The sequence below is a fragment of the Mucor mucedo genome, assembly GCF_025094135.1.
Source record: "Mucor mucedo strain NRRL 3635 chromosome Unknown EV154scaffold_96, whole genome shotgun sequence".
In the NCBI taxonomy this organism is placed as follows: domain Eukaryota; kingdom Fungi; phylum Mucoromycota; class Mucoromycetes; order Mucorales; family Mucoraceae; genus Mucor; species Mucor mucedo.
The window spans coordinates 48,482-67,247 of NW_026252380.1; the positions used below are offsets into that span (position 1 = coordinate 48,482).

At 36.9% G+C, this 18,766-nt stretch overlaps 10 protein-coding genes across 10 annotated transcripts; 7 read left to right on the forward strand and 3 right to left on the reverse strand.

The window, feature by feature from the left end:
* The first annotated feature begins 3,197 nt into the window (after positions 1-3,197).
* On the forward strand, positions 3,198-4,235 carry EV154DRAFT_326939 (uncharacterized protein). The gene has a single exon (XM_051594975.1). The coding sequence runs from the start codon at positions 3,275-3,277 to the stop codon at positions 4,028-4,030; it is 756 nt and encodes a 251-aa protein (XP_051454305.1). The 5' UTR covers positions 3,198-3,274; the 3' UTR covers positions 4,031-4,235.
* Positions 4,236-4,869: 634 nt separating this feature from the next.
* Positions 4,870-5,499, reverse strand: EV154DRAFT_426622 (uncharacterized protein; the record flags this gene model as incomplete). Its single annotated transcript, XM_051596313.1, has 2 exons — positions 4,870-5,199; positions 5,332-5,499. The coding sequence occupies 2 exons, from the start codon at positions 5,497-5,499 to the stop codon at positions 4,870-4,872; spliced, it is 498 nt and encodes a 165-aa protein (XP_051454306.1).
* Positions 5,500-6,157: 658 nt separating this feature from the next.
* EV154DRAFT_566986 (guanine-N(7)--methyltransferase-like protein) lies at positions 6,158-7,126 on the reverse strand (the record flags this gene model as incomplete). The annotated part of the gene is made up of 4 exons (XM_051605987.1): positions 6,158-6,286; positions 6,380-6,905; positions 6,969-7,027; positions 7,097-7,126. 4 exons carry the CDS (start codon positions 7,124-7,126, stop codon positions 6,158-6,160), a joined length of 744 nt encoding a protein of 247 aa, XP_051454307.1.
* A 421-nt stretch (positions 7,127-7,547) lies between these two features.
* On the forward strand, positions 7,548-8,053 carry EV154DRAFT_326982 (uncharacterized protein). Its single transcript, XM_051594976.1, has 2 exons — positions 7,548-7,646; positions 7,710-8,053. The coding sequence occupies exons 1-2, from the start codon at positions 7,601-7,603 to the stop codon at positions 7,934-7,936; spliced, it is 273 nt and encodes a 90-aa protein (XP_051454308.1). The 5' UTR covers positions 7,548-7,600; the 3' UTR covers positions 7,937-8,053.
* On the forward strand, positions 8,054-9,243 carry EV154DRAFT_326983 (thioredoxin-like protein). The gene is made up of 3 exons (XM_051594977.1): positions 8,054-8,220; positions 8,310-8,828; positions 8,894-9,243. Exons 1-3 carry the CDS (start codon positions 8,171-8,173, stop codon positions 8,964-8,966), a joined length of 642 nt encoding a protein of 213 aa, XP_051454309.1. The 5' UTR covers positions 8,054-8,170; the 3' UTR covers positions 8,967-9,243.
* Positions 9,101-10,126, forward strand: EV154DRAFT_484612 (Zinc/iron permease; the record flags this gene model as incomplete). Its single annotated transcript, XM_051598671.1, has 2 exons — positions 9,101-9,263; positions 9,333-10,126. The coding sequence occupies 2 exons, from the start codon at positions 9,101-9,103 to the stop codon at positions 10,124-10,126; spliced, it is 957 nt and encodes a 318-aa protein (XP_051454310.1).
* A 719-nt stretch (positions 10,127-10,845) lies between these two features.
* Positions 10,846-11,754, forward strand: EV154DRAFT_469758 (40S ribosomal protein S24). Its single transcript, XM_051597834.1, has 2 exons — positions 10,846-10,860; positions 11,237-11,754. Exons 1-2 carry the CDS (start codon positions 10,858-10,860, stop codon positions 11,627-11,629), a joined length of 396 nt encoding a protein of 131 aa, XP_051454311.1. The 5' UTR covers positions 10,846-10,857; the 3' UTR covers positions 11,630-11,754.
* Positions 11,755-13,074: 1,320 nt separating this feature from the next.
* EV154DRAFT_426635 (uncharacterized protein) lies at positions 13,075-13,890 on the forward strand (the record flags this gene model as incomplete). The annotated part of the gene is made up of 1 exon (XM_051596314.1): positions 13,075-13,890. One exon carries the CDS (start codon positions 13,075-13,077, stop codon positions 13,888-13,890), a length of 816 nt encoding a protein of 271 aa, XP_051454312.1.
* A 1,739-nt stretch (positions 13,891-15,629) lies between these two features.
* On the forward strand, positions 15,630-16,983 carry EV154DRAFT_519411 (mitochondrial carrier domain-containing protein). The gene is made up of 4 exons (XM_051602727.1): positions 15,630-15,784; positions 15,850-16,253; positions 16,320-16,696; positions 16,751-16,983. The coding sequence occupies exons 2-4, from the start codon at positions 16,127-16,129 to the stop codon at positions 16,934-16,936; spliced, it is 690 nt and encodes a 229-aa protein (XP_051454313.1). The 5' UTR covers positions 15,630-15,784; positions 15,850-16,126; the 3' UTR covers positions 16,937-16,983.
* EV154DRAFT_519415 (farnesyl-diphosphate farnesyltransferase) lies at positions 16,984-18,696 on the reverse strand. Its single transcript, XM_051602728.1, has 5 exons — positions 18,439-18,696; positions 18,318-18,374; positions 18,127-18,262; positions 17,590-18,035; positions 16,984-17,517 (listed from the first exon to the last, which is right to left on the reverse strand). Exons 1-5 carry the CDS (start codon positions 18,592-18,594, stop codon positions 17,050-17,052), a joined length of 1,263 nt encoding a protein of 420 aa, XP_051454314.1. The 5' UTR covers positions 18,595-18,696; the 3' UTR covers positions 16,984-17,049.
* Between the last annotated feature and the right edge of the window lie 70 nt (positions 18,697-18,766).

Genomic DNA, 18,766 nt, shown 5'->3' on the forward strand with positions numbered 1-18,766 from the left:
GCACATACATAAAAAAATGTAACTGCAGTCGCAACAGCTGGTATTACGAACCTTTTTTTCTAGTGCTTATAATTGTTTACGAAATATGATACATTTGCTTATCTGAACTTTGGAAATCTACATAAAATTGTCTATTTATGGATGGAATAAATGGCTTCTCAATCGCAAAAAAAAAGTGACACGATACATTAGGGGTAAGTTATATGATTTGTATAATATATTGCAATGCTTTGTGTGTCATTAAAAATATGCAAGAGTTCTCCTGCAATAGTTTTCTGTATCCGGACATATTACTTAGTGCTATAAAGCTTAGTCGTACCACATTATTCGCTTCATGCCATAGAAATTACATCTTTCAAGGAACAATTAGAAATAAATAAAATTGGGAACTCGATTTTTTTCAGAGAAAGTCCAGTGTTTATGCGTTAGAGTCAATGCATAACCAACCTATAATCAACTAGATGAACATGTTTACGAATGTGCTCTGTTTGGTTCAAATTGTATCATCAATCACAGGCCACTTCAGGATTAATACAATAATTTATGAATATAATACTGATACTCCTTCATGACATTATTACTTCTAAAAAAGTACTTTCATAAAACTACAGTTATCACGGGACCAATGTATACATTTTCAAATGATTTGCCTAAATTCAGTTGTTCTGTTCGCGTTAAAACAAAATTATTTAACGTGTCTTATTAAATGGAGTGAAAAAATTGATTAGATACTGTGTTGCTAAAAAATTGAATGATCCGATTTGTGGGCCTTAGTCCTCATACTCTATACAATTTTTATTACGTTTTATTTGGAAACATAATGACATGAATCAGGCGTGCTACATGCTGCCTGAATCTGTCAAAACTATCTCTTCTATAATCAGCTAGATGATATTTTTAAGTCACATGTAAAATTATAACATCGTCATTCGATTCTTCAGTTGGTTTATTTGGCAAGTTAATGGGCATTGAAAAAAGGTGCATTAAACATACCTCAGATTTGGATTGCCCTGAGAATAAAACTACGCAGTTTATGGAATATTCGTTTCTTTATTTCGTAAAAGGCCTGATGAAAATTACGCCAATACCCATCAACAACTAAAGACCATGTACGTTGAGTATCTTGTACCGATCATCAAATATTTTCAGTGGCAATGCGGGCCTGATGTTATTCGCTTAGTATTTTAATACAATTTGTAAGCTGATACTTAAGATAACTTTAATGATCGAGCTTAAGTGTGAAAGGAAGGATAAGGAATCAGCCACCAGTACTTCGTGACAAAGAAACAAGGTTCGACAACACTTTTAGATGGGATCGGTGCTAATGAAAAAAAATCCTTTGTGTGGGTAATTACCAAAATATCTTACAGTATGAGTAGAAAAATTATTTGATCGATTTTACACAGATTGAAAGTAACGAATGACGAATGATATAAACCACTTGTCAATTCCGCGACGTATTTATGAACACTGTTAAACAGGCCAGTCTTTATTCTACCCGTATTATTGTTACGGCCAATAATAATATGGTGCTCATATCGTAAAATAAAGAGCGATCGCTCCCACTGGAGTATTACTCATTTGACAAAGGTCGATGAAATAGGAGCTACTACATATATAGCTTGTAGTTACATAGGATAGAATTATTTTTATGGATACTCTGCCATTTTTTTCAATTATACATTCTTTAATTTTGTCTTGGGATTTATCTTGAAATTGATACCAACAGCACTTCCCGCTTTTTGTTGCTGTCTTTTATCTTTGTTTTTTTTTTTGACGATCGCATAATTCTACAGAAACCCGATAAAGACAGTTTACATCCGCGTATTTCTAGATAGGACCCATAGAAAATCTGGTAATTTTGTTTAACGACCGCTTAAACCGTTACTTAGTTGGTTTGTCGATCAAACCTGTTCAAGCTCATGAAACATAACCGTTGGGTGTGACAATGAATACACTGGTTTTCCATAACGAAAGAAAGACGGACAAAGAAATATTTGAAAGCAGTCGAAAGCACTGACCATGTGGCGGTTATTTTTTTTTTTTTTTTTTTTTGAAAGCGCATTTAGAATGAGGTATGGGGTGATACCCACTCTTTGAGGAGAATGAATTTAAGAGCGAATAGTTTTAAAAGTTGATTTTATCAATTGTTTTCTTTTCTCATAATTAGAGTTAATCTTTGAAACCCCTAAAAAAAGAAATGTTTTTGGCTATCAGAACACCATTATCCGCATCAAGTGGAAAAAATTCTGCATTCATCCATGTTTATAACTCACACTGTGCGTGTTCGTACAACCCGATTTTCTCGTATGTACATTAATAGCTTTCAAGAAAACATGTTGATAAGGGTTTATCTGTGGGCACTATCATGACAGATGATTAACGACCCGACAACGAAGGGCTTTTTTAAGGGAGGTTGATCTATTGGCTAGCTTGAGGAAAAAGTAGTTTAGAAGCAGTCAACAACAGAACTTATCCATTTCCTCCCGATTCTGATGAAATCATTTTTGTATTGTTCCAAGTTAAAAATAACCACAAAAAAAACCTTCCCATTGTTATTTTTAAATTGTGTAAACTTCCCCTTTGCTTTATGACGATTAATTGGTCTATGTTTGTTTAGACACGTCAACGTTAGGTACGTGCTAAAGAAAATATTTCCGAACCCAACCACACATTTTTTTTATCGCGGCAAAAAAAAAAAAAAAAAAAAAAAAAAAGATAGTCTTGGCTAAAACTTTATGTGATTTGGTCGAGAACATACTTTTTTTGTCTTTGAATGACCGAACGATGGTTGCACCTTGAACGATACCTTCTTATCTTTAAGTCGTTTTTTTTTATTTGTTGTATGCAAAAGTGAGCACTTTTTAGTGCATAAGTTAAAATATTTAAAGTTCAAAGCATCTAGATTTTAATTAAATGGTTCTATTCTTCTTGAACTCTAGCAATTTTGCTGCCAGTTATCTATCGTTTTTTATTTCTTCTATATACCAAATAGATAGTCGGTTTTTTAACCAAACATATCAGATTAACAAATATGTAAAAATAACGAAAATGTTTACAAAAAAAAAAAAAAAAAAAAAAAAAAAGGATCTAGACGATCCTTTTTTTACTTTTGAAACGGAGTCAAACAATGAAAAATCCCATCATCAGGGTTAGAATTTTAAAGTTTTTCGCCTATTTAAGAATCAGCTAAAACCAAAGGTATAAAAAGAAACTATTTTTTTAATATTAGATTATTTTTAACTTCCTTTTTAACCTTTTTTAATACACATTCATGTCCTTGACCGCCATAGCTACGAAAGATCGTCGCATCAGCCGTCGTATCACCGTCAACTTAAACCAACATTCTGTCAATGTTCGCCCTGTCATTAAAGGCGCTTTCGAAGAAGCCGCCTCTTCACTCACAGAAGCTTATCTTAAAAACTCTATTATGGAATGGTGTATTCGTGGTCTTGACCGAAATAAGCATGAACAATTCTTACACACTCTTTTCAAAAACATGATCAACCAAGCATCACTTCAAAGTCGGGACTTTGCTATTCAAGTAGACGGCTGTAAAGGCATCTTGACTTGGACAAACAGCCCCAGCGGATTTTCTTGGCCTCGCATACTCGGCACAGCCAAGCTCGCTCGCTTAATCGGCTGGACTTCTGCTTTGCGTGCTGTAACCAAAGTCGCTCCCTCGTGCGATAAAATGAAGCGCAAAATATTGGCTGATTTCCCCCAATACATCACTATCGGATACGTAGGTGTCTTACCACATGAACAGAACAAAGGTTATGGCGCTGCTCTCGTTCGTTATGTTCTTGATAAAGCAGATCAAGCAAAATATCCCGTCTATCTCGAAGCCTCAGATCCTGCAAGTGTCCGATTCTTTGAAGGCTTTGGTTTCTCAGTGCAAGCCACAGTCTTTATTGCAAACCGTCAAGAACTGCCAGTAGCATTAATGGTGCGCTCTCCGGTGGTTTCTGGATCTCCCGAACGTCTTTCAATCCGACCCGGAAGACGTGATTCGGACAATTCTGTCTAAGCATTTCCTGTATTATACATATATCCCTCCCCCTCCCCCAATTTTTGTACATAAATAAAGTATTACATAATCATCTAGTAAAAAACGCATGAAATTTTTTAAATGATCGTTTTTTTAGTCATTAACAGTGGATGATACTCAGAATCAATTCCCTTTCTGGGGAGGGTCTTGTAAATGTAAATAAAATTTGCTTACTTTAATATACCGATATGCATATTATGTACCTTCTGCGCGTTGAACCTCGGTTAGAATCTTTAGTGCTATTTCGGCTGGTTACGTTAATGACACATCATATATAAAACTAGCACCGTCTGTTGGCAGCAAATAGGAGAAAAAAAATAGCGAAAAATTGGAGATCAATGGTAGGGTAGGAGCAAGGTTTGGAACGTTTTCTAACGTACTTGAATAGCATGGTGTACTGTTTAGACAGAAACGGGCTTCTTAGCGATTATCTTTTAATGGGTATTTCGCCCATTCATAAGCCAGCCACTATCAGAGTAACTAAGAAGAGTCGAGGATACAAATGTGTTAATTTGCCTCCCTACTTATCATTCTTAAGTCCTATTGAAGAGTTTTGGTCAAAAGTAAAAGCTGCTATCAGAAAGAAATCTTCTCGATTCTGGTGATCTTTTGACACCCATAACAATGAATTTAGTTACAAGGGTAACTCTGTTCAATTGCTGTGATTGGATTAGACATTCGGTCCCATCTATATCACAGAAGAAAATATGCTTTAAAAATTTATTATCACATAAAAACCAGCCGTAGGGAAACCCAGTTTTTATAATGACCGTTTTTTTAAAGTCAGAAACAGATCTGTTATCCATCTTCTTTTTTTTTTACCAGTCTAATGTAGGTGAAGGGGGGCATTTTACTTCGCAGGCATTGATGGTTGCCCAACCGCCACCGCCTTTACCCCCTTTTTCTAGGGCGAATTCCCAGTAATGGATAGGGCACATTAAAACAGGTCCAATCTCGGGAGGGTAATCATGTTCACTCACTTTACCATGATAAGAAAGATCAGCGCCTGCATGAGGACAATACCTATCAGCCGTGAACTGTTTGCCGGTAGAAAGTGTCACAATGATTCTTTCCTTGTCACTAGGATCCACTACAATTTGGCTGTCTTCTTCTTCTTCTTCGAAGCTATAATCAGGCACGGTTGATACCTTGACTGGTTCGGTTTTGATTGACTCGGGCTTGGCTACTTCCTCTTTGGTTGGTTCTTGGACTTGAACTGTTTCTTGGGTTTTAGCGGGGTTTTCGACCTTGATTGGTTCTTCTGGTTCTTTTCGAATAACAGTCGGCTCCTTGGCGGGTTGCTTAACCTTGTCCTGTTCCTTCCCAGGAGATTCTTTTGACTTGACATTGTCTTTTTGCTCATCTTTTATGTCTAATTTGCCCAAAGCTTTCGCAATGTCTTTTGGCGGGTCATTAACTCTGCGATATTTAATTGTCGGCTCAAACATAATATAAGGTAGAAAAAGAAGAGAAGAAAAAAAAAAAGATCTCGGAGAGTGGAGTTTGACATAAATTTTTATTTCTGCTGCTTGGAAAAAAAAAATAGAGAGAGAGTGTGGGGGTAGGGTTAGGGTAGGATTACACATATGTTGGAGTTTTGCATGAATTGAGTGAATGAAAATCACTTTGGCCGGGGGCGTAACATCACATAATTATTCACAAAAAGGAACTTGCTACGAAGAAAAAACAAAGAAAATATTTATGTACTAGGCATGGCGAGGAGATTTTTTTTGTTGAAAAGAAAGTTTTTGGTTCATAATAGATTTCTTGCATGCATATAAAGAAGGGAAAAAAAAGTGAAGGAAGAAAAAAGAAAGTCTTTCTTTATAGCTTTTTCAACAAATAGCCTATCCCTGATAAACATTCTTTATTAGGGTAAAAAAGATAGTGTCTTGTCATGATAACTCCTGCATTTTATTATATTGTTATTCCGAGTGGATCCGAAAAACCATAAAAAAAAAGAGCTTTAAAGTTTCGTTATCAAAATGTCTATAAATGATGTGCGACTCCTCAACTACACGTTATCCCCTGCCCTGTTCGCTACCCCTTATATTGCCTTTTAGGATCACATATCAATTTTGTTTATTATATACATTTTGGGAGCTTCTAATTGGTGTTGTAGTATGGGTCCTCGATACGACGATAACAAGCAAGGAATTTATCTCCTTGATTTCTCTCGACCTTTTTACCTTCTTCAGTAGCTGTGCGCACATGAGGAACAGCGGGATCATTTTCCTGTTTTAGCAAAAAGGGTTTGGGTTAGCATTGCTTTATTTCTCTCTGTCTCTCATTGTCTTGCTCTTTGGTTCTTCAGGTTGTTTAACTTACACATTCTTCATCAGTTAATCTTTCAAACAAGGGATGTTCGTCTAAATGCTTCACCATCCAAATGTGCAAATCCTTGACATCGGTGATAGTGTAAAGAATACCGCCTACGCGAAGAGCATAAGCATATTCTGCCAAAAGTGTGTTACTGATAATTCTGGCCTTGTGTTTTCTTTGTTTGAAGTGAGGATCGGGAAACAAAAAGAAAATTTTAGAGAGTTGAGCTTTTTCGAAAAAGTTGGGTAAAAACTTCATGGCGTTCATACGCATGATAGATACGTTTTGGTAATCTCCAGGCTTTTGGACACGGAGTGCCTTAATACGCTCATACACATAGTCCTCTACTTTGGTACGGATTTCCATACCCACCATCAATTTGTCAGGGAAAAGAGGTGCTAACGCAATCAAAAGACCACCATAACCACATCCAATATCTGCAAATTCAACCTTTTTTTGTTCCTCTCCTTCTTTAGCGGGATAATATTGAGGGAAGTGACGGGTCCAGTCCATCAACTTGGGCTCAACAGGACTTTGTTTGGCTTGTATTAGTCTATCAATTCATTTATTTATTTATTTATTTCTATGCACTTACTACTCTAAATGATGATCAGAAAAGGGGTTGGCATGAGCACGTTGACGATAGAACCGTTTCTATTAAAATTTAAGAGCTTAATATATATAAAACAAATTTGAATGAAACAGAATGAAATGTTAGCTTACTCTAGGAAGTTTGGCTTCGACTTCAGACATGGTATGTTTATTACAAGAAGAAAAAAAAAACTTTGAAATCTCTTCCCCGCCTCTCAAAATCTGTCAAGCTACAAAAAGATGTGGTGGCTTAGATTATGTGGGTTGGACTGTCTATCCCGTCTCTTATGTGAAATCACACACTCTCTTGTCAGAAGCCCATCAACTTAGGTTATCAACATTTTTTTTAATGGGTATCATAATATTTTGTCATGGCAACTTGTCATGGTAAGCTGTAATAACAGGGTTGCTATGACGGGTTGTCATGCCAAATGCGGATCATTGTGTCAATCTAGCACAAATATGTATGTGTGTGTTTTTGCATGAGCTGAGATGGATATATAATTTAGGCCTATTTTCATGTGATTATTATTTTGAAAAATTGTGTGTATATATAATGCGAAAAGTTTCGTCCCCTCACGACTTTTTTTCCTGTTTTTTTTCCATAATCCTTTTTCTTCTCCTCAAATAATCATAATGACCATCGAACATAACAACCCCTTTGTAAATACTCCCGCCCAAGGTAAAAATAAGAGAAAAGGATGATGTAAAAATGTTTGGGTTTATTCATACATAAAGGGATTAGGTTCCGACACTACCATCAGTGCCGAAGATATGTTAAAGCTTTTAGATACACTCAAGATCGATACTTCAGACACTGAACTTCAAGCTTTACTTTTAAACGCACAGAATGGTCAACCTGTTGAACGTGATACTTTGATGACCGTTGTTACAAACCTCTTATCAAACGATACCAAGCATCTCGGTGAACTAAACGAAAACATTGGTGATTTCGAAATCGAGTTTAGATAAACTATTGATGATTCCCTCCTCTCTCTTCTACACAAAAAAATAAATAATAAAAAAAGGATTCTCCCAAGTGTTACAAAACCCATGGCTCTGACTCTCCGACATCCTTCGGACTCTTAAAATTTGTGGATTAATCATCCTTTGGATCCCTTGCTTTATAAGCAGTGGCATATATAAAGGACAATCTTGCATCATAATTCGCCTCTCTATCTTTTATTTCTCTTAAAACCCCAAAATATGTCAAAAATTATCAGTATTAAGGCAGTGGTTGACACTGTGTGTCCATGGTAAGTACAATGGCGTGGGGAAGGTTGGGGCGGGAAAAAGTAGAGAGAACCAACACGAGTTTTTTTTTTTTTCCTTGGTGCATGCATAGGTGTTTTATTGGTAAACGTCGACTCGAAAAAGCCGTGGGCCAAGTAAAGCAAAATCATCCTGAGGTTCAGTTTCAAATCAAATGGCTTCCTTTCCAATTACAACCTGATTTTGGTGAACCCGAGCCTAAACTCCAATTCTACAACAAGAGATTCGGAGAAGCAAAGTTTACACAAAGACGTCCCATCATCACTGCTGCTGCTAATTCTGAAGGGATCGATATCAAATTCACCGGAGTTTATGCAAACACTTTTAACTCGCATCGTCTTATTTGGTGGGCTGACCAGTTTGGTAAACAAGACCAGACCGTTGAAGAAGTCATGAAATTATACTTTGAAATCAATGGCAATCTTGCTGACCCGGAGCAGTTGGCCAGTGCCGCTGAAAAGGCTGGTCTGGACAAGCAAAAGGCTCTCGAGTTTTTACAGAGTCAACAAGGCGTGGCTGAAGTCAAGAATTTGATATTGCAAAACGCCTTGGGTCAAGTCAGCGGTGTGCCTCATTTTACTATCAACAACAAGTAAGCGTCCTTTTTTTTTTTTAGAAATACCTTACTTATGTATGACTAATCATTTGTAAAACCAGATATGTTGTCTCAGGTGCGCAAGAGCCGGAAACCTTGGCTGCCGCTTTTGAAGAGATCTTGAAAGAGGAGTAATAAGAGCGTTATTTTATTTATTTTGATAGCCGCCCCTCTCTCATATAATAATAATAATAAACACGTTTCTTTTACGCAAAAACTTTTTTTTTTCACATCTCTTTTTCTCTCTCTCCTCTCTTTGATTGTCCAACATGCAAGCAACTTCGGCTCTTGCAATCCTGTTTCCGGGAAATGCCATGGTCAATTCTCTTTTGGCCACGTCGTACATTTCCATCATTCCTAACTTACTCTTGTACTTTGTTCCTCCCAATATCAGTCCCTCTACTTTAAACGTCTTGGTGAATTTTGCAGTTGGTAGAGTACAGTCCTCTCGCTTTCTTTATGTTATTTAACACGTCCTACCCCCTTGATTTTTTTTTCTAGGAAGTTTGTTGGGTGATGTCTTTTTACATTTATTACCTCACGCCTTCAACAGCCATGATCACGGCCACGATGAAAAGCACGATGCACACCATGGACACGATGCACACCATGGCGATGAATACAAGAGTGTCTTGATTGGCACCGGTATTTTTGGAGGTTTATTTATTTTCTACGCTGCCGATAAATTGATGCGAGCTTATTGCGGCAAATCCGGCCACGACCACCATGACCACGCTCACGATCATAAGAAACACGACGACGTTCCCGACAACAAAGAGAAAGAGGTAGCGGCCAGTACCTACCTGAACTTGTTGGCTGATTTTACACATAATTTGACAGACGGGATTGCCATGGCTGCCTCGTTTTATGCGTCACCCGCCATTGGTGCGACCACCGCTGTCGCTGTCTTCTTCCACGAGATTCCTCATGAAGTCAGTGATTATGCCATTTTAATCAAGTCGGGCTTTTCTAAAAAAAGCGCCATGATGGCCCAATTCACCACAGCCATCGGGGCTTACATTGGAACATTGATTGGCATATTTATTGAGGAAATGGCCCATCAGCATGAGGTTCATCACCATCACGGTTTGTTCGGTACAAGTATGACTTGGGGTGATCTCGTTATTCCTGCTACCGCAGGTGGATTCATCTATATCGCCACCGTTGGTGTCATTCCCGAATTACTCGAAGCAAAAACAACAAGTAAATTACAACCATTAAAAGAATTGGTTGCCATGGTGATTGGCATGATTTTAATGGCTGGTATTGCATTCACTGAATCTCATCATCATTAAATACCCCTCACTCCTAATAAAAAAAAAGAATTACACGACCCTGATACTTCATATGACCAAACGAAAAAAAAAAAAAAAATACGAGCGACCGCATTCACCATGATTTAAGAAATGAAAAGCGCTAGCAACAATCTTAACAACCTTTTGATGAGAGTCCTTGTCAAAAAAAACAATTCGTTTGAAGATATTTTTTCTGTTTGAATAGCTTGTAATAGTTGAGATTTGTAATTGGTGAGAATTACTAGATTTCTTATGTCTATGCAATTTGTTTAAGGATCCCCCGCAGCAATTAAGGCGATCATGTTAATTTTTGGTAGATAAGTGTACAGACATGCTTAGATTCGAATCTGCATGCTCAAAATGTTGCAGCTCATTAAACGCCTGCAGTCAATTAAAAGGTGGAAGACTAGCAAAAACGAGCCAATTTAAACAGCATTCCAACACCACAACTAAAGCGTTAGTGAGTCAATACTGGGCATAACCACATAGTTGTACGTATGAGTAAAATAACTCAACAATTGCCACCAAAACGTCCTTTAAAAATGCAATAAAACAAGAGAGAGAGAGATATCTTTTTATCAACCAAAGAAAAAAAAAATGTGCGGAAAGTAAAAAAAAAAATGTGTGTGTGTAATTTTGTTCGGAGGTTGGTGCGAAAAATTGCGAAAAGTGGTATATTGGCAGCGCAAAGTGCGGCAAGCCCCAGATCCTTCTCTTTATTCTTCAATACAATGGTGCGTACTATGATTATGTTTTAAAAGAGAGAGAGAACGGACATCCATCCATTGGAATGCAAAAGGATGGATGCGATCTGGAAAGAGATGCAGAGAAATGTAGTTAGGACCTATCTTGTCCTTTTTTTATGTACATTGGAATTAGATGATTCAACAGTAGTATCGATTATATGACGAGCAGACATGGATTATCGATTGTATAGATGGATGGATGGATATAGATAAGGGGCGATATCAGTTGGATTTGCGATTAGAAAAAAAAATATGATGGAAAAAAAACTACATTTCTCCCAATGACCAATTTCTCTCTCAAATTAAACATTAAAATGAATGCCCTACATCGTCAAAAAAAAACTGACTTTATCTGTTTTGTTAGGCCGACGCATCTTCAGTCACCATCCGTACTCGTAAGTTCCTTACTAACCGTTTGCTCCAACGTAAGCAAATGGTCGTTGATGTTATTCATCCTGGACTCGCCAATGTCTCCAAGGAAGAACTCCGTGCCAAGATTGGTAAGATGTACAAGTCCGAGAAGGAAGTCGTCTCCGTCTTCGGTTTCAAGACCCATTTCGGTGGTGGAAAGACCACTGGTTTCGCCTTGATCTACGATAACGTCGAAGCCTTAAAGAAGTTCGAACCCAAGCATCGTCTTGTCCGTATCGGTCTTGCTGAAGCCCCCAAGGGTGGTCGTAAGCAACGTAAGGAAAAGAAGAACCGTGAGAAGAAGTTCCGTGGTGTCAAGAAGGCCAAGAAGCCCAAGAAGGAGTAAATCTCTCTTTATTGATTGTCTTTCTCTCTCTCTCTTTTTCTACCAAATTTCCCCCTCCAACATCGTTTTTTTTATTCCACTGTTTTTCATAAAGAAAACATATTAAAAATTACATTTTCCCCATATTTTTTTTCATCTTTTTGCCCTGAGTTTTGGTCTGTATCTGGGATAGGAAGTTCCTTTCGCGAATGTTACACGCATGATATTACGTAATGTACACTCCTTAAGCCGTATTTTTGACATAAGGCGCACTTTAAACACGTGTCATATCAAAAAATATTTTTTTATGGGTATCAGATCTTCTTCATGTCCAATGAACAGAGCGCTTAATAAAAATAAAAATAAAAAAGACCGCTTATATTACATGTGCCCTTTTTTGTATCTGCCAGTTCTAATATATCATTAGATGCACTAGAAATGATTAGTAAACATTTGTTTTGTCTTTTTCATAGAATTCTATGCCCTTGTTATCTTCCAGCATCATCAACTTGACATAATAATTGAAGAAGGACCGTGTTCTTATAAGTGTATTTGTTTATCTGCATATGTCAAGCAAATGCATTCTACTGTTTATACCGATACTCGGTTAATGCAGGTTGTAAGCTAAGGATTAAGTGCTTGGTCCAGTTCATATATTGAGTGAGTTTCTCAGCAGATCAAGATACGCGTAATCTTGTGATAAATTTAGCTATATTCTGTTAGGTTGGCCGCTAGTGATTACCATGGCGTTTCTAGAATATATTTTTGTTTTTCCGACTGATTGATCTAGGGGAGTCGACATTTTGGCGTTGTAGATCCCTTTTGGTTTCCTGCAAGCCCTTCTTTTTTTTTGGAAAATAAAAGCATATCTACTACGCAAGTGCCACATAATGCACTGTCTCCATATTTCACTCAGATATTCTGAGTAGGATGCATTTTTACTAGCTAGATGAAATAAAAAAAAAATGAGCGTGGTACAATCGTCATAAAAAAGGATTGACAAGAAGTGTTAGAAGTTCCTATCTACGATGACGCTAACAAAAAAAGTATTCTGCCCGTTCTAAATAACACTCGCTCCCCAAATCTCACGTGTGTGGTGAAGAGAGAGAGAGCGCGCGATCGAATCAGGAGAAATGAATCAATAAGTGCTTTGACAAACGTGACCGAAAATTTAACCAATCAGAAACACACGTGGTTTACAATGTCATATACGATTGGTAACTATTGGCCCACCCCTCAAATTTATGAAAAGTACGAGCATACACACACACACACGCTGCACCAATCTAAGTTATAATTGGGTTTAATTTTCCCAATTCTTTTTGTTTTTTCCATACATTCCATTTCACTGAAACAGAAACCTTTTTTATTTTTTCTTTCTTTTTTATTGTTATTTACTATTTTTTTTTTTTTTTATTAAGTATATAAGAAGTTCTATGACCGAAGAAATCTCCACAACTCACGAAATGCCACCACCTTCAAGCAAAAAAAGAAAGCGATCTGAGCCCGTAAAGATAACCGCCGCTCCTTCAGTTGCATTACCGCCCCCGATCATGCCTTACCCACATCTGGTGCCATCCTATTATCCAGTGTATCAACACCCTTCTTATTTTCTATCAGTGGGTCAGCCTCCCATATCACCAAGTCTGTCACCCACCTTACCTTCCTCTCCACAACGTATCCTTCCCAAATCACCGAATGCTGCATTAGCCCCTACTTATAATTACTTTCCTTACCCTGTTCAAATGTCTCCTCAACTACACCCGACAACAACCGTTCGTAACAACTCGGTTTCGTCTACTGGATCCAGCACTACAGCAGATCAACGCGAACAAGCCCGTAAAGTATCACATAGTGCTATCGAACGAAGACGTCGCGAGAAGATCAATGATAAAATACTGCAGTTAAAAGATCTGATCCCTGCTTGTACTGATCGAGAAAATCTTCACAAGATGACGATCCTGCAAAGTGCTATTGATTACATTACCTATCTTAAAACAGTCATTGAAGAACTAGACACGACAGGTGCTATTCAAACAGAATGTACTAAACCAATCCAACAATCCTCCATGCTCCCGAAAGAAGTCGAACCATTTACATCTCAGTTCTCAATAAATGATGAAGAAGACGCTTGGTCTGTCTCTTCCTCATCTCCCAAATTAAAGAGCTTAAAACCTATGGACGTCATTAACTTGAATAAAGCCTCCACTCCACCTACAATTGTAGTCCATGAACATACTTCTCTGGATCGAAATATGAACCTCGAAAATATCTTATGCTAATTATATCCCAACACTCACACACTCACTCAACTTAATTTTCTTTCTTTTTTTTTATACTTGTAATCATCTTATACCATATTGTAATAAATTATTTCATTTACATGCTTCATTTACGTGCCTCCTTATTTAGTGATGTAGCTGATAATCATGTGTGAACAAAAAAGTAAGTTGTTGTAATTGAATCATGTCGTTTATCCGCGCTTTAATTGGTTTGTTTTCAGCTTGGCGTGTACACTACTATCTGATTTCATTGGTATTCTGTAATGTAGTACATTTATAATATTATTGTTATCGATCTTGATTTTTTTTCTACGGGAAAATAAGAAACATGGTATGTTTAATTCGACGGTAATGTTACGGATATATGAACGTACTACTAATTCCTGTAAAAAAAAAAATGGTAAGTTCTTAGTCATAATCGAAAGTTTTTTTTTTATTATTATTTTACTTTTTGAAACAAGGGTTATAATACCGAATAACAAACGACAGGTCAATTGCTTTATTTAAATTATTTCTTATCGCAATATAATAACAATAAAAACGTCGGAGCTCTCATGATTAAACGTATAAGTTATCATGTATAATAGTTTCGTTTGTTCTGTCTTGGAAAAGGTTTATATACTTTAGCTATATTTTCTACTAGAAGAATGTCGTGATTTGTCATTTAAAGAACCGAAATAGCTCTAAGCATATAAGGCGCTGACATTATATTCGACAATTAAAATTCATTAAAAGGTACACTACTCTACAGGAGATACATACTTTTTAAAATAAAATACATATGTATTATTTATGTCATCGCTGGATCTTTTAAACACATTGGCAATAAGTCTTTACCCAAAGAGATACAAATGCATATATACTAGTATACGAAGGCCGTCTGCTACTAGCCTTATATAAAGTATTTTCTAAATTATTTTAAGCCTGAGGACCGTTGCATAATGAGAATTTAACAGTCTCAAAAATCGGTTCCCTTTGCCGATTGTTGGCTTGACAATTCGAAGATATAGTTACAACTAAGATGAAATAAAATAAAAAATCGCTCAACTTAATGGAATATTAATATTGTCTTCGTTCTGTTCAACTGATATGCGCACGATAAATGAGTCAGCATCCTTTAAAGATACATATACTTCTTCCGATGTATAAAAATACTCGGGTACAAAGCTTTGGTAGCAAACTTAAAGTAAAATACGGATCTTTTGTTCTCTTTTACTTTACGAATATTTGCAATACCCATTCTATAAAACATGTATGTCTCTGGGTTAATGGTATAAAGGCATCAATATATTTATTTCCCAAAAAGAAGTGTGTTTTGCTAATAGCTGTTTAATCTTACTTTGTGGGGCATGTTATATTGTCAATAAATAAGACTTATTTATGACAATGATTCGGGGTAATTGTTATCGTTAAATAAAGAGAGGCAAAATACATCATGTTCACACGGCTTATTTTTATCGCTTTAGTAAGCTCAACAAGGGTTAGTTCTAGTCAAAGTTGAATAGATACCAGGTATTGTTTCGAAAAAATCAATGTATATCTCTACAGTACCAACAAAGACGAGGGTGATTTAAGCACGTTTTTAAGAAATAAAAGTCGCATAAATCATATACTAGACCATTGTGACATTAATTTTCAATGGTTTTTTTATTTGTTGAAGTATTTTCTATAAGGATACTCACCGAGCATTCTGTTAGGTATTTGAATACAACAACCGTGAGATTTTTCAAGAAACAACCCCTCGAATTCACATGACTGACATCAAAACAAATTCAGTTACCGACGTTTTAACCCAAACATCTCTTTTTTTTTTTGACTCTATTGTTGTTTACATTTTTCCTTACATTCAATGACCACAACACATACACCTTCTTTCACAGGGTCACCACATACTGTAACTATACCTTACTCAGAAAAAAGAAAAAGACTTGCAGAGTAGACTAATTTGAAATGTGACAGGACCAAGCATTGGCAGGTTTCGGTGCTGGTATGGTTTCCACTGCTTTACTTCACCCGTTAGATCTAATCAAGATCCGGTTCCAAGGTAACCAAAAAAAAAAACAAGGACGAACTCCCAAAAATGCCATACACGAAGACATACTAACACACAAGTTCAGTGGATTCGGCTCGTTATTCTGAAAAAAGACCTGTTATCGGGGGAACAATTCGATCGTTTAAAGCGATCGTTACTGACGAGGGTGTATGGCGAGGACTGTACAGAGGTGTAACACCCAATATGGCAGGCGCTACTATCAGTTGGGGTTTTTATTTCGGTTGGTATAGTCTGATTAAGAAGTACATGACAAAGGATGAGCAAGGAAAATTATCTGCTGTGCAACATTTAACCGCATCCGCTGAAGCAGGTGAGTTCCATTTGCATATCTAAGTATGAGTATGTATGCGATATTAACAAAAAAAAATATGTGAAGGTGCTTTAACAGCCTTGATGGCAAATCCTCTCTGGGTAATTAAAACCCGTATGTGTACAACAAAATACAACACACCAGATGCATACAATGGATTATTCGATGGGTTAAAAAGATTATACATGGAGGAAGGTGTTAAAGGTCTGTATAGAGGTATTGTACCTGCTTTATTCGGTGTTTCCCATGGTGCCATTCAATTTATGGCGTACGAGGAAATGAAGAAGAAAAGAAATGAATTGAGGCAGGCAAAGGGAATAAGTGCTTCGGATGAGCATAACACACAATTAAGCCAAACCGAATATATCGTAATGGCTGCAGCATCTAAGGTCACTGCATCTGTTATTACCTATCCTTACCAAGTCTTGAAAAGCCGATTACAAGTAAGTGCAACGACCCCCATTTTACTTTATTCGTATATACTCATAGGATATTAGAATCATGCTACGAGTGAAACATACACAGGTGTCATTGATTGCGGTAAAAAGATATACAAGGCGGAGGGTTACATTGGCTTCTATAAGGGTTTATCGCCCAATATTATCCGTGTACTGCCTGGTACCTGTATCACATTTTTAGTATACGAAAATCTTACACAATACTTTAAAAACCATGCGTCTTAAAAAAAAACCTTGTAAATTAGTATATAAAAACAAAAAAAAAATTATAGATGTAAAACGAGATATTAATGTAAAATATGGAGATAAGTAGGTGTTTTTAAATACAAAATAAATTTTTAAGCATTCTTAAAGTAGTTCATGATGAACATACCAAGAAGACCAAGAATAATGGGCAAGAAAATACTAGGCTGTTGAGCTTTTTGAAGAGACTGAGGAGAAGGCTTATAGTTGGCAGCAATCCATTGTTCGATTCTACCAATAGCCATGGAGATCTTCATAAAGTTGGGATCTGTAGCCTCGTTCTTTCGAGAGATCTCAAAGACATATTGTCTAAAGATGGACACAACATGATCCATATCTTTGCTATCCATAATCAACTTGACAGCTTGTCCCTTACGAATCTTGAGGTTACGATGATAAATGTCGAGGTTGTTAAAGACAAGAGCAAGAGTAGAAATAGCCATCACTTGAGGGATAGCACAGAAGTTGAAGACGGATTGGTTCTTGAGCTTTGAAAGATAAGTAAGAACTTGAGGAACATCATCTAACACGTTCAACACCATGTCACTCAAACAAGCTTGTGCCTATGTAATGGGAAGAGCTTGGTTAGAAAAAAAAACACATGTTTTTGCCCTAATTGAAACTTCTCATGTTACCTTATCCTTATATTCGGGCTTGGTCAGATCACTGAACTTTTCGACATATTTACCCCAAATTTCCTTTGGCCAGAATTGACGGCCATCATCTAAATCTTCGCGATAATCACGAATAATGTTGGTTTTTTGTAAGAAGAGACCCATTGCATTTGACAAGACCTTGTCGTCAGCAATTTCTTTGGATTCAAGACCCGAAGCGGCAAAGAGGTCCGAAAGACCATAACCCACAAGGCCTGCAACATAATGACAATAGAGGTCAAAGTCTTTAACGGTTGCAATAGCTGTGTTTTCACGGTGTTCTCCAGAGACATAATCGGCCATACCATCACCCATCAATTTGGTGATATTGGCAATTACCTTTTGGTATTCGGGCTTGAGACGAAGAAACTCGTTGATAATCACGTCAAAGTGAACCAACAACTCGCGATCCTTTTCATTAGGTCCATCTAATAGTTTACACATTTAATGCCAAGTTCCATCCCTCTCCCCCTTTTCTCTTTCTCCACTTTTTTAAACCAAAGGTTGTTATTTACTTACTTTCGTTAAAGGTCCAGCCCTTTTGGTAAATGATTTGGTCAAAAGATCTCAACAATTCAACCTTTCTATTTAAATCCAAAGACATGTCATCTTCAATTGTATCCAAGCCACGCAACACGAGATAGAACAAACAAACCTTAAAAAGTTTTTAGTGAATGGAACAATAAAAAAAAATGAAAGGGGGTATATACCGAATCTCTTAATTCTTCATCTAATTCTTGAATAACAGCAGCAAAGCTTCGAGAGGTCTATGTGTAAACAAGAGGTGAATAAAGGCCGGAATGACATGCATAAATACAAAATAATTATTACCATGTTTAAGAATTCGTAACAGCTCTTCTTTGACGTGTCTTGGGCTAAAGTTTGTTGAAGGCTGGCAGCAGAAGCTGACTTGGGAGCAAACTTGTATTTACACAAGGCTTGGAGCTCTTCAGGCTTTGTAATAGAATCAAGGAATACTTTCAACATGATGATGAGTTATGAAAAAGGAACAAAGAGAAATTTTAATTGTTCTCCTCTCAAAAAAGTCGTGCTCGTACAAAAGTGGGGGACGTGGAAAAAATATCAGCCAATTACATGAAACGGGTTTAATTCACGCAGGGTGGGACATTCATCACATGCATCTACAGTTTTTCTGGCC